This window comes from Carettochelys insculpta, chromosome 4 (assembly GCF_033958435.1).
Source record: "Carettochelys insculpta isolate YL-2023 chromosome 4, ASM3395843v1, whole genome shotgun sequence".
Lineage (NCBI taxonomy): Eukaryota > Metazoa > Chordata > Testudines > Carettochelyidae > Carettochelys > Carettochelys insculpta.
The window spans coordinates 47,885,721-47,900,557 of NC_134140.1; the positions used below are offsets into that span (position 1 = coordinate 47,885,721).

General features: G+C 39.1%; 1 protein-coding gene across 8 annotated transcripts in view; it reads right to left on the reverse strand.

Moving 5' to 3' along the window:
* The window catches only part of CORIN (corin, serine peptidase), a 230,127-nt gene that overhangs the window by 8,714 nt on the left and 206,576 nt on the right, over positions 1–14,837 (reverse strand). For 7 of the 8 annotated variants that reach the window (XM_074992721.1, XM_074992724.1, XM_074992718.1 and 4 more), the window contains 3 exons: positions 8,880–9,002; positions 5,360–5,409; positions 3,256–3,430 (listed from right to left, as the gene is read on the reverse strand). In XM_074992721.1, coding sequence (XP_074848822.1) covers positions 3,256–3,430; positions 5,360–5,409; positions 8,880–9,002 — 348 coding nt within the window. The remainder of the gene's footprint in view (positions 1–3,255; positions 3,431–5,359; positions 5,410–8,879; positions 9,003–14,837) is intronic. The other variant, XM_074992726.1, reaches the window with a different exon arrangement.

A 14,837-nucleotide genomic window follows, 5' to 3' on the forward strand; every position in this document is an offset into this window, starting at 1 on the left:
GTGCCAAACCAGTGAATTTGCTGAACAGAAGGTCAATATTGTCTAGCAGCATTACCAACACCCCCACTGCTTATGGGGCTCTTAGAAGACATTTGGGGTAAATTAGAGCTAAATAACAGCACAGAACACTGAGAGCCAGGAGTGGTGCCTGTAAACAAATTTTATGGAACCACAAGAAATTCAGCCACACCCATGATATATGGATAACCAGCTAACTAAAATCATGCTGGACCACAGATGTTGCTGGGCAAGAGAGGTTCAACCTGCATCTTACACACTGCTGCATGAATGTGAACCTGAGACCTCTCGCATTGAAAGCAAAGTAGCAAGAGGCACATCAAGTCAACTTTCCTTATAAAGGAAAGGGTCTGAATGCTCTGTGCTGATGCATTGAAATTTCACTCTTATAGTCTGCAAGGACATTTTTGGAAAGACACCCCCTTCTTACGCTTCAACCGCGTTTTTCACTGGTGGAACTAAGGCTGCCCCAATTGCAGCTTCTCAAAGGCTTATGGAATTTTTGTGTCCGTCTTTATATAACATTGTAGTTTAACATTTAGGTTTACCCAGAAATCCCCATTCATTTCATATGATGTTCATAAAGCAGGCACATGCTGGAAACCCCAGATCTAATTTTCCTTAAAGGAGAGGGTTGTAAGTTTTTTGGGTTTTGTTAGGATTTTTGTGGTACATGTATGACAGTTCCTCTGGTTGTGGGAGGAGGGAGGCAACACACTATTAATTCTGGCCCAAGGACCACATGTGTGAGACTGGATAGTGGAACAAGTATCCTCACTGTGGAAATGGTCCACCAGCTAACCTTCCTCATCAATCTACTGCCCAGGCTGCTTATCACTCATGTAAGTACCTCAGGAGCAGATCTCATGTCACTCAGGGCTTTACTCTCAAGCAGAAAGGTATTTTTGAACATGGGAGGGGATTTTTCACTTCTCACTGTAAAGACATGATGGTTGAGCTGCTTCAGAAATGGAATTCCACTGAGCTGCTGTTCTGTCACACATTGCCCCTGGTGGTGTTCCTTATGCTTTAGAACAGAGCCAGACTATAAAGAAGAGGAAGACAGACACACCCCACCCCACCACTCCCACTTTCAGACTGTGAGCCCCTTTCCCTGGCAGAGCAGGCGTTCTGCAGACTGACAACCTGATAGACACATTCTTATCACACTACAGCTTGAGGCTGGGCTCACTAGGGCTATATCTATACTAGCATTCCACTTTCAAAAGAGGAATGCAAATGAGGGAAATCAAAATGCAGATGATGCACTGATTTGCATATCTCTTGCTCCATTTGCAGAAGAGATTCTTTCGAAAGAAAAAAAGCAGTGTAGACAGGGGTCTTCCAAAAATAAACCCCATCTTCGAAAGAGCCCTTCTTCCTGAAACAAAATAGGACGAAGCGTTCTTTTGAAGATGAGGTTTATTTTTGAAAGAGCCCCGTCTACACTGCTTTTTTTTTTCCTATTGACAATCTCATCTGAAAAGATATTATGCAAATGAAGTACAAGATATGTAAATCAGTGCATCATTTGCATTTTTAATTTCCCTCATTTTCATTCCTCTTTTGAAAGAGGAATACAAGTATAGATATAGCCTAGGTGTAGCAGGCTTCTCTACATGCACAGACATGGTGAAGAGTTGGAAGAGGCAGTGAACCTGACACACTGAGAAGTGAGAACATCCTGCACAGGAGAAAAGCATCAGGAGATGCACCCTTGGGATGAGAGGGCAAATGAGAAAGGGTTCAAGCCCTGATTTTCACACCACTTGCTCATTAAAATTAAAAGCTTACAAAAGGGACACTGGCTTTTGTCTTCTGAAGTCCTGAGAAGGGTCTACACTTACTCTTCAGCATGCTGAGAGGGGTTCTCCTCTGCATGAATGCTCATGTTCCGGGTGAGCCTTCCCATGACAAAGTTGTGGATCTGAATGGCAGAGGAACCGCTGGTGTACCTGTCTGGTTCAAACCTCCACCACATGGCCATGAGAGGTGGCAACCTGGACAGCAGGCCATAGATCTCCCTCTCAAGCTCCTTGCTCTGGCTGCTGGGAGCAGAGCATAGTTCATCCTTTGAGTTTCCTGCAGAGCTACTCACAGCTCCGTTTGGATGTTGCTCAATGCGTGCAGGGCTTCCCTACTGCTGTGGTGTGGGAGAAAGTCTGTTTTAAACATGCTGTTCTGGAAGAACCAGAGGGGGATAGAATCGTGTTCCAGTAACCACTAAGGGGAGCTAGAAGATATGAAATTGCTACTGAACAAAATGATCACAAATAGTCACAAAACTAGGTGGGGTCAGAAGAAACTGAGCTGCCAGCTTATCCTAGTACTAGAAGTAGGATTTCTGGTGGCCTGAGTTGAAGGGTGGCACTTGGTTCACTTGAGGTTTTTGGACTGTCTCCAACCAGGACTGTCTGCAAACTACGTCGGCAGTAGACATCTCTCTTTAGTTACGTATGAGGTAAAAGGTTGTGTCGCAAAAAGGTATTTTGGCTGTATAGGTGGGAAGGGCAGAAAGCATGTTAACAAAACAGACACATTTTAATTCTTTTTAGAAACCCAATTAAAAGGTCTTGGGGCAAAAGAGAACATGAATAAACTTCCATCCAAAATTCTGTTTAAGCAAATTGATAGTGTGATTAGCATTAAAGTGTCTCCAGTATGGAGTGCCTGACATTCCTGTGCTTCAAACAGAAAATCTTTGTGGTATCAAATCTCAGATTTGAGAAACTGCCACGTAAGTGCTGACTTTTTAATAATGACAGCCCCATTGCAGATAGCATAGCATTTCTCTACAGTTAGAAAAGGCAGTATCTCGAACACCACTGGGGTGAAGGGTGGGTTCTTTGTCAGGTTAAACAACAACTGTTGTCTATGTATTCTTGTGTTACTTTTATTCTGTCTCTCAGTAAGGAGAGTTATTAGTTTAGTGCAGTTTATATCTGACACATTCATAAAATATCATAAAGATAAGGGATAGGTTTTTTTAAAATTTTCTAGCTGAAAGTCAAAGCCTTCATCAACTTTAGGTAGCAATGTGAGTATTAAAACTAGTAAAACCCTCAGCTGAAACCATTTATAACATCCATTTTCTCTTAGCCTCTAAAAAGGTGGCCTCTATGATTTGCTGTTCTGACAAGATCAGCTGCTGCTATTTTTTCTATAGATATTTTTCTGTGGAAGTTTCGTCTAAGTAGCCATTTGTACCAACAGTAAAACTCTCTCAGTTCTGCTCACCCCTCAAAGCAGTGTGCTACCGTCAAAACCCATTTGTTTGCAATCAAAACACAGCCACATATGTGCCCACTTGGTTCACTCTGCAGAGAGCACTGCCACGGCCACCGTCCTGGACGACTAGTTCTGCCACCAAGGATCCTCTTGCTCATGCGAGCTGCAGGGCGACGGCCACAATCTACCAAGAAATGTATGGCATAGTGTGTTATTCGCAGCCATAGAATTAAATGCACATAGAATGTTCTAGAAATCTGCTCTGAAAAAATATTTCAAGAGGGCTTTTCTCTATATAGCTGAAGTTATAAAACTCAAGGAACTATGTCAGACGTGCAGGAAGAATTTATGAAAACTCAATATTCAGTGTCGGAAGTTCACATACAATGAGCCAGATTCCTCCCTTCTTTCACTTCAGTGGACTGAGCCCAGGAATTACGCCGACCCATTCAGTTCTCAGGTTCCCCAGTAAGACAAAATAACAAACAACAACAAAAAGCCAGACTAAGCTGGGTGAATTTGGCTTTCTCTGAGAAGCAGATCTACCAAACTATCCTTGGATAGAGGGTTACTTTTGTACCAGTGCATTACCTGTCAGGGCCAGAAACCCAAATGTCAATGTACATTGGTTTGTAGGACATAACACATGCTTAAGTCATGTATATTTCCAATGGAAAATATCTATTTGCTCATACACAACTTGCTGGGGCAGATTTATTTTATTTATGTTAACAACACCAATTCTAATGCTCTGTCCGTTCTAGTTTTAAATATCCACTATTTCCTTTGGAAACTATATATTATTGTTCTACATTTCACTGACAAGAAATTTTACATCAAAGTGCTGGTCAGCTGTATACCTTTTAAAATATGTTCTTCTCTTTCTTTTATTCTCTTTTTTAATTCCGGGATTGTAATGTGACAGGCTATTATAAATCTCTTGTTTTATTACTGCCTGATTCAGAGAATTGGCTGAGCATAAGTTTCTGTAATTCTTCCCCAAGGAAGATATAAATTAGTACAATGTTGATTTGTAAATACTAAATTCTTTACATATTTCTTCAAGTATCTGCAGACAGCAAGGACTTTTGTACTGGTTTAAAGTCCCCTATAGCTACTACATGTAACAAACAAACAAACAAACTTAAAGAGTTCTAAACAATGACTTTTCTGGCAAAAATAAACCTTGAATGGTTTCCTGGATCTAGGTCATGTTTTATGATTAATCTTGACCAGGTTAATTCACCTATTCAAAATGTTATTCAGGAAAGCTTTTCCTCTTTGTAGAACCTGACCATCATCTGAAGAAGTCCTGTATTTTCAAACCACTTAAATTTTCACTATCTACTGTGCATTTGGATTTAATCTGGAGTTTTCTCCTTTAAAATTCCCCTATCCTCTTGATAGTCACAGTTACAAATGCATCACATACCAGACCAGGCTCTAACTTCTCTACTGGTGGCAAAAGATGTTCCCAACAGCAACAAAAGAATTAAAACATAACTTTGACAAGATTAGCGCAAACCAGGAATTCATCCTTTGGTTCTAGTTCCATTTACAAAACATTAGAGAGATGATGATAATATCAGTGCAGCTAGTAATATAATTTCTGGGCCAGATACTGTTTCCATTTAGTCCAGAGTAAATCCAATAAAGTCAGTGAATTTACTTCAGATTCATTAACACTTCAGTCTAACCCTTTCTTTTCAGACTCTTTGAACCAAATCTTTATGTCTTTATTGTTACGCAGGAAAGCTTCCAAAAAGCCTAACAGAGTCTACCTAAGTAAGACTTTGGGAAAAACTACAGAATACACAGTACTTGTAACTATATCATTATACCAATTATGGACCAAGCCTGTTCCCTTTGAAATTAATTGCAAGACTTCCAATTAACTTAGCAGGTGCAGGAGTCACTAAAAAGGTAGAAAGGCTGGTAACACTGATGGAGTGGCCAAAGGGAAAAAATTGGGAAGTGAGATTTAAAAAGGATATACAAATTAATTATAAGTTTTTTAATAAAGTATATTTCCATATATCAGAGACACATGCTTAAGAGTCTGAATAAAATACTCTTCATATTTTGCTTCAGGAATTTTGTGTTTTTCTCTTACCTTTTTTGGTACAGAGAAGGGACACTTTGCTTCTGCTTTGACATGACTGCCTAAGTGTTGAAGCAATAACACAAAAAAACGTATTACTGACATTCTGTATATCATACCTGCCCAACATACAAGCATTTTGTTTAAACATGGCAAAATCAATCCAAACAATACAACGAAACACTGGAGCATTACACTGTGGCAACACCAATTCCACCGGCTTCTAGTTTGTTTCTGAAGGCAGTTGTTTTAAATCTATATAAAGCCTTTATGAATTGAATGCTGCGTACCTTAGACCCTACCTCTTTCTTTATGCATTGACCCAACAGCTGACATGCCCTATCTGACTATCCTAAATTCAGGCTTTAGGCAAAGAAATTGCTGGCAAGTTCTGTTGGTTCTTCCCATTAGGTGAAAAACTTTTGTTGACACTTCTTTGATAGAAAACAGTTTTTAAATTAATCAGATTTTTTTGTCAAAAATTTTAGTCTTTTGGTGAAAACTCAGAGAGTTTCCAAGGGAAACATTTATGTAATTGAAGAGTCCAAATTTTTATTTAAAGTTTAAATTTAAAATCTACTGTACTAACTCTGCAGTTCACATGCCTTCTTATCTCATATCGTCCAAAGTCCATTGACTTTAATAGGACTACTCACGCCACGGATCAAGTTTTTTATGTGCTTGACTCTGACACAGTTGCAAACCATTTACACCCAGTTAATAAATGAGACACCTTGAATAAGATGAAATATGAAGAAGACATTAGTTGCTATTAAGATTCCTACATTTATTTACTATACCTATGGGATTTGCAACGAATGGAATGCCAAATTATTATCATCAGTTTTTTAAATTTTTTCCTATATGTCTGGAGAAACTGATGGGAAACACAACACTAGTGCAAAAAATATAAGGAGAAGCTTTCCTAGATTTCTGAGAAAAAACACTTAAATTCTGGACAAGTTTTCAATCAAAACCATAGTAAAATATAAATTAATTTTGTGTTTTTCTTCTATATCAACTCAGATAATTTTCAAGCTAGTAGAGGGATTAGAAATGTGGGTATATATGGAAATTAAAGTAAAATCAAATACAGGCCAAATTAAAAGAAAAATACTTGCTCTGAAAGAACAATAAATGCACACAGTGTTTTAAAATGGAAGCAATATTAGACACTGTGATAACATTGCACTATATTATTAGACATAGCAAAAAAAAGAAGGACTAACATTTATATCATGCGTTTCGTTCACTGGGATCACAAACTATTTTGACAAGCTTACTGTCACTTGCTGGGTTTGAACTAGGGTAAATGGATTCTCTTTAATATTGTCTTTAAATCAAGATCTGAGGACTTCAGTAACCAACAGAGGTAGTGGGCCGATTACAGCGTGACGGTGAAGGTTTGTGGCCTGCAATGTGTAGGAGGACAGACTAGATAATCATATGATCCTTTTTGGCCTTAATGTCCATGAGTCTAACTTAATATTACACAAAACCTGTTGTATATGGGTTCATGGACTATGCTGAAGATTTCCAAATGGCTCTGCACTTTCATTTGAAATTGTTAGGGGTCTACAAATGAAAAGAAGTTGAAAACCACTGCCATATCCCATGGACACAAATATGCAGCTACGGAGTAAGACAAAATGATAAATATTCTTGGAAGCCATGTGAGAATTTAAGCGCGCGCGCGCACACACACACACACACTTTAAATGTAATAGAATACAAGCATTGACAGGGAAACATGTCTGTTGAAAAATGCCATGGGCCCTATTCAGGCCACCAGCGGCCAAGAGCTAAATTCTCTATTATCACTGGAAAGAGGGAAGAGATCTAACTGATCATAATGGATGGATACATGAATAAAGCCAACTCTGATGTAAATAGGCACAACTCCATTGCTGGAGTAGTTCTTCACACTGCCCTTGTGGAGAGTTCATTCAAAGCGATAAACGTTGTTCCTTGAGACTATTCAGTCTCCTTTCTAATGGGCAGAGAACCTCTTTTATTCCTGATCTTACACAGCTGGGTTGAGGCTGCACAGGTTCTGGTACCTCTACAAAAGGGATCCACAACCTGAACTCTGCAGGGAAGACCCTTCCTCTCTGATGGCCTCAGGACCCATGCTATCTCATTCTCTTTCCCAGCCAGGTCAGTTTGGAGACCAAAGGAATCAGAGGGAGGAGTCGGACAGAAAAAATGTAGCCAGCAGCCTCAGCAAAAACCAGCTGCTGTAAAGACTTGCAGGCTCTGATGATTCTCTCTTTGTCCAAAAGTTGTTCACATTAGCCACCAACAATCTGATCAGTCCCTTCATGATCCACCAATATGTCTGAAACAGAAGATACCGCTGATAAAACACCTGCAGGGGACTTTCACTTCTGGTGTTTATAAGCTGTGGTCTCTGCTAAGTCCAGACAATGTCAGAGAGAAGGTGGAGGTATTGTTGATGCTTTTTCCCTCCTGCCCCTTATGGACCTTCCCTACTGGCCTACAGAGACAAACTTGAGCTGTTGTAAGAGTCTGACAGAGTCACTCCCTCTCTCCCACACTACTTCTACATTACTGCTTTCGGATGCTAGCCTACTGAGTCTGCAATCTGCTTCCCAGAGGGGCAAGCCTCCACTGTTGGAGGGCTTGCAGGAGCACCGAGCTGAGTCAGCAAGGTAGGAAAGAAGCTGCTAACGACATTGGGTCCACTCCTAGCAGTGGTGCCTTCTCCTTCTGTTCTTCCTCAGCAGGAGCAATGGATCTGCCCAGAAAGGATTTTTGTGCAGGAAAAAAAAGGTATAAACAAGAGCACACAGCAGATACAGTGTGTATCCGGCCATAGGACCTCGGGAAGGAAATACAGACAGGGCACAAAAGAAACTGCAACTCTTCAAGAAAGAAGGATTTGCAAAAACCAGGGGAGAGAGACCAGCAAAGCAGATGACGTTAGCATCCAAATACAAAATAAGTTTGCAAGCTAAGACCTGCAGTCCTGCAAAGACGTCTGCTAATTTGCAGTGCAGTAGTATCACATAAGCACTTGCATAAGACTTTACAGCACTAGGATATGAAGGCCAAGTTGCTGAGTTCCTCCTGTGAGGTGCTGAGCAACTGCAACTCCCAATGATACCTTATATCACATCTTAAATTTGGGACACAGAATTCTCACTGAAAACTGGATATGTGACCTTACTGATACCTTTACACTTAATTAGTTGTTCAACAACATAAAACTTCACATAAAACTTACTTACTGCTTATTATAATAGTTACATTCTACAAAAGTATGACGAACTAGTAAGTTAAATTCAGTGAGGAGGACCCAAAAGGGAAGTGAAGTTGTAGAAGACCTTAGTCTCACTGTGGAATCTACATGACATCATGCCTGCATGTGTTTATATGAATGCAAACATGGATGCCTTTCTACACTCAGAACACAAAACTCACTAATCGAAGTACTAATGGAAGTTCTCTGCTATAACTGCACCTGTTGCTCTGGAGCACATATGGAGCACACATATAAGCTGTCCCTTACCCTGTCACTAGAAGAGCGGGTAATGTGGATGTATTTTTATTCTTCCAGTCAGAGTGCAGATTCAGCCACTTTTGATGGTGTAGTTGTTCACTTTCTTGTATAATTTTGGTTGCAGACACCCCCCTGAAATGAATAAAGAATTTCATGGATCTTTAAATACATTTGACCCTGAATGTACATACATACATTACAGTTATGGAAGAGAAAGACGCTTTAACATCTCCACTTTATGCCAAAGTCAGGCAACTGAATGATACTCCAGATCTGCAGATGGTTGCAGGACGGGGTTTGGCCGAAATCAGACCTACTCACATTTTACTGTTGTTCGTGAGAAATATTCTAATTAGTGGGAGTGGGAAATGGAAATAGCAAAAGTTCTCTGGTGGCAAAAAATGTAAGCCTGAATTTCACATGTACTTTCTTTATTCTTTACAATTACACTGTGGTCATAATATTCAAAATCACATCCAAGCTTTTTCTTCCCATAAATTTCTTTTCTAAATAATTTTTGCTTACCCATTATGTAAACCTGAGAAATTGGGTCTTACCTACACAAACTCATTACCTAATAAATAAATGTGTTAGTCTTTAAGGTACAACAGGACTGCTTGTTATTTGTGAAGCTACAAACTAACACAGCTACCCTTCTGAGTCCATTATTTTTCTGTTAAGTTCATATTGCTTCCATAAGATATCATCAGGCATGACGATCACAGTATGGTTTCATTTTATTCAGATTCAATAACAGAATCACTCAGACAGAGGAAAATTCGAGAAAAACAAAACAGAGCCTCTTAAATGAAACTACCAGATAATCGGATCTGTCAGTGTGGTAAGATCAGTTTCACGCCCTTTTTCCCCCCTAGTAAGTAAGATTTCCATTTCTCTTTTTGAAGCTCTCCACTGTAAGGTCACTTTAAGGCTACATCTAGATTACAGGGATTTGTCAACAGAAATTTTTGTTGGGAGATATCTTCTGACAAACTTTTGTTGACAGATTGTGGCCAAACTGCTAAGCAGATTGCAAGAGTGATCCACTGTGTAGACAGAGTGTCCAGACTGCCTGGATGCTCTGTCAGCAAAACAGCCATTCAGAAGCATAGCAAACAGGGCTGCCTGGTGTCCCAGAAGGCCTGTCTGTTTATAGAGGGCCCCCCTGGAATCTCCAGACTGGCTTTCTGTCCACAGATCTATCATCTGAGGTGTTATTCCTCGTGGGAAGCAAGGTTAACAAAAGTGCTGCGTTCTGTCAACTTACTGTTGACAGAACACCTTGGGAATCTAGACACTGCAGGTTTTGTCATAGAAGAGGCTACTTGAAAAAAGAAAAATACAAAAAAATTTGTGTCAGACAAGCAGTTAAATTTAAGGGAACATCAGATGATCCTGCCCCAAAATACAAATGCCTTACAATAAAGAAATTAGCAGATTCTCAAACATTAGAGAAGGAAGAATCTTCATGGATTTGGATTTCAAAATATATGGTTCATAGGTGCATTAACATGAAAGCCATGTAAAAATACCGATCATTTGTTAAATTTCATCATTACATTGCGGGAGATTTTGCACTCTTGAAATATTATTTTGCAAGATATTTGGCAAAATTGGCTATTTCCATTTTAAAACCCTGCAAAAACACACTTTTCTGAATATTTGCTCTTGTGCTGTGAATTTGGAATGGGTTCTGGATGTAGCTCTACTACAGCATCAGTTAACTAACAAAATAACAGATCCTGAAGTCCAGCCAAACTGTGTGGGGGCACAACTGAGATGCAGTTAAGTCCACCGTAATACTCTCCTGATCCTGAGCTACCTATATGTTGGAGAGGTTCCCAAACATAAATTAGAGTAGATACTTTAGACACTAGCATCATTTACACCTGCCATGATCACTTCCAAGCAGCTGAAAAAAGCAGACAAGAACTGGCAGGGCATAGGGAAGCTTCAGTCATGTTTCACTACTCCTGGTCACACACCATCTTCTCCAGTAGCAGAACAGAAGAACATAAGAATTGCCATACTGGGTCAGACCAAAGGTCCATCCAGCCCAGTAGCCTGTTTGCCAACAGTGGTCAGTGCCAGGTGCCCCAGGGGGAGGGGGACCATCAAGCGATTTGTCTCCTGCCATCCACCTCCAGCCTCTGACAATCAGCACTATGTTCAGGCCTAGGCAACATCAAAGCACAGTGGGACTGTGCAGCTCCACAGTGATCTATATCACAGGCACTAAAGGGCCAAGATTTTTGTCCCTCCCAAAAAACAGTACATACATAGGATATGCACACAGAGAGATATGGACACAAAGAGAAAGCAATGCTAATGTTGAAGAAACAAAGGAAAAGAGGCATAGAAGAGTTAGCACTCAACATTATGAGCTTCTAGATTTAAACTGACAAACTTTAACCTAATAACTAGACGTGATGTCATCAGGCCAAGGTAAGCTTTTGTTGGCTTGACTGTTAAAGACATTAAAAAAATCTGAAAAATTCATGATATACCTAAGAAGTGGCTGTCTGAAGCTAAAGCAATGCAATGGTCTACACCTGAAAATCTTTCAAAGTTGGTGAAACTAGAAGCAAAAGCCTAGCCCAGTGTGGCTTCACTAAGATAGGTGGGAAAGGTCCAGAGAAAATAAACAGAAAGAAAGAATAAAATCCTGTTATTACCATTGTTCTTTAAATGCTGATGACATGCTTAGGAATGATAGTTCTGCTTTGGCAAAGTGCTTAACCTTCAGTGACTCTGCATATTTATTAATGTAGCACAAAATGATTGATTTGGTGATGAGTTTTCATGGGACAGACCCACTTCATCAGATCCAAGTGGGCCTGTCCCATGGGAGCTCATCACAGAATAAATCATTTCGTTAGTTTTTAGAGTGCTACATTGCTGCTATTTTGTTGGAGTACAGACTAACAGGGCTACCTCTCTGTTACTACATATTTATTAGACGTTGACAAGCAGGGAAACAACAGGGACAGTGGAAGTTATAACTAAGGAGAACTAGTTTCGTGCGTAATATTAAGGGTCCAATTATGCCTTCGCTACGCAACCAATACTCCCATTAAGATCAGTGGAAGATCTGGGTACATCAGAAATGCAGGATCTTCACTAAGAAGCAAGCACACACGGACTGTGAAGATGAATGATGAACAATGTATTGTATTTCAAAAAAAGTTCCAAACTGGCCCGAGCAATGGCTGCAAGAAAAAAAACATGATGTGTTCTTAAGCTTTCAATGAAACATGTAACTCAGACTTATATTTGCTCCCTAACTGATTTGTTTCAAGGGCCTTCTAACCGCATGGTGACTCATTAAAGATACATAAAAATCTGTCTTTCCTCAACAGCCCAAGTAACTCATTGCTTTATCACATTTTAAAGCATCTTAATGATTTATTTCATGCCCCCCCCAGCCCCCCGGCCCTCTGGAACTGTTGCTACTTGGGCCTTGATTAGAAAACAAATTTGTTTTTCAGACCCATTTATTTGATCTTCTGTAGAAGTGTCTGTTATGTCCACAACTACCCTCCCACTCAGAAGATTATGCATCCATTAAGCTTGACAGCTAAGGAATCCTTTATGGGAGGAGAGAGAGGTAACACTTACTATACTTTAAAATAAATTGTTTAATGTTAAAAATCAAATTTCTTCTTGTATTTTTAAAATTAAATGTTTTCTAACTGACACTGACCATCAGAAGGACAACCTTGTAAATTTATAAAAACAAAGATAAAACTGAACTTCAGTTGTAGCGTTTGATAATCTGAGTCCAAGTTGTTAAGCCTGCCAAACAAAACAAATAGCTATAAAAACCTGGGAGCCTGCACCTGTTCAACAGATAACTGAAAGTATGTTGGAATGGTTCCAGTAAATGATATTTTCAGACATATACCTCTTCAGCCACATCATTATCTGTTAACAACTCTGCTGTGTATCCACTGAATAAGCTGCTGTCTTTGATACGTTTGAATTGTTATTTGAAGCAGAGGGCACAACTCATTAATGAATCCAGACACCTCACAGTTTTCCTCTACAGACCCATCTATAGCCATAAAAAGTAACAATACAGTACACCATGCTCTATGTCATCAGTGAGTTAGTTTTCCAAGTTTTCACCTCCTAGAGTTTGACGATAAACCAAATTTTGGATTACAACCAATGGAAGGAAGAACAAAAAAAAAATCAGGAAACGTTGAAAGGCCTAGAGATTGCTCCTGAATCCTTCTCATATGGCAGCGCATGGCATTAGGCTGCTTGTAAAATTTATTTTTTAATGTGAGACGTATGTCCTTGAAAGTGGTTTAAAACAGGTAGTATCCCTTGGTTAGTTTGCTATACAAGTTGATGATCAACTAAATATGATTTCTTGGCAACACTTGTCAGTGGTACCATATGGAAATAGTCTCAACACAATTAGATTCTGAGTTCCTGCCCTCGGATCCAGTTCACTGCATAGTTTCTTTGTCCTAATCTCCTCTGACGTATTAAACATTTATCACTTCATGATCTACTAGCCAGCAGCATACATAGCTGTTGCTAATAAGCACTTCTAAAACAATTCTCACCTCTTCAACTGAAAGCTCTTCTGCAACAAGCAGCTTCTCTCTTCCCATGTATACTTATGGTAAACAGACAGAGCTGTCTCCTATTAATTTCCAGCATTTTCTCATTTTCCCTTCCATTTTCCCCCAACAATGTTCATAAAACAATTTTATCTAACATTTTGACCTGTCATCTTTGTATGAAGAATCTACCACAAGAAACTTTTCCATTACACCATAATGTTGTAGAATGGTGTTTTATCCATTTTGTGGCTTTCATCATATATGTAATTTATAAAACACATAATTCAGAAAAAATATTTTTACATACGAGCACAATCATGCTAGTTGATGGATGCAAGCAGGGTCATCCTTAGGATTTATGGTGTCCTATGCAGTACTACTAAAGTGATGTCCCTATGCCCACCCAAATTGTTCTTAGCAATAAAAATACAAACTAAGAGAACTGGAAAACTTGCTACCTGCACTTAGTTAAAACCACTTAAAACAAATTAAACACACTATAATTCTGACATACTATGGTTGCATTGCACTACAAAAATAGCGCTACAGAAAAATCTAACTTTTGACAGAATGAAGCAAATAATATAATTTTAAATTTATCAGTATAACATTTTATTGGAAATTAGTATGAAGTAAGAAGTATTGAAACAAGGATTTATTTTTAATTAAAAGCAATCTTTCTGACTTTTTTGCTGCAAAATATGTACTATCATCATCATAAGATAAAGAAGTGATGTCTTGTTCAGTTGCAAGAATAACAAGGCCAGTTAAGAATCCCAGACTCTTTGTAGAGCAGAGATAGATTTTAATAAACTTTAGTTTTGAGAAACTCTTTTCTTCAGATGCTACTGTTATAGGAATTGTCAGTAAAGTACGAGTGGCAATGTTCATATTAGGGTGTATGTCTACAAGTTTGGTGGTATGAATAAAATGTAAAATGTCTATCACTGACTTTGCACGTGGCAACATTGATGACAATATTTTCAATTCCCCGTACAGTTTGATTCCATTTAAATCAAAATTATCACCATGCTTCAGGAGGTTCTCTAGGTTCTTACACTTTGTCATTAGCAACACTTGTTTTCCTATTTCACTGATATAGTTATGTCATGCAGAAATCCAAACTGTTCATGGTATGCTTGTAATGTATTAAACCTTTCTGGCAGATACTGCTTTATTCAGCACACTATTAAAAATCAATCTCAAATATCTTTTCTGGATCTTTTGTGGGCTCTTCTGCTCCTTCACATTCTGCTTCTCGTTTTCTCCCCTCAAAACTCTTGTTATGTTTCAACTTGGAAATTTTGGTTCTACTCCAAGGGCTTCTGCAAGGGCTCCTGCATCCTGTGCTTCTTTGAACCCATTTCCTCCGTATTTCACTAAGAAATCT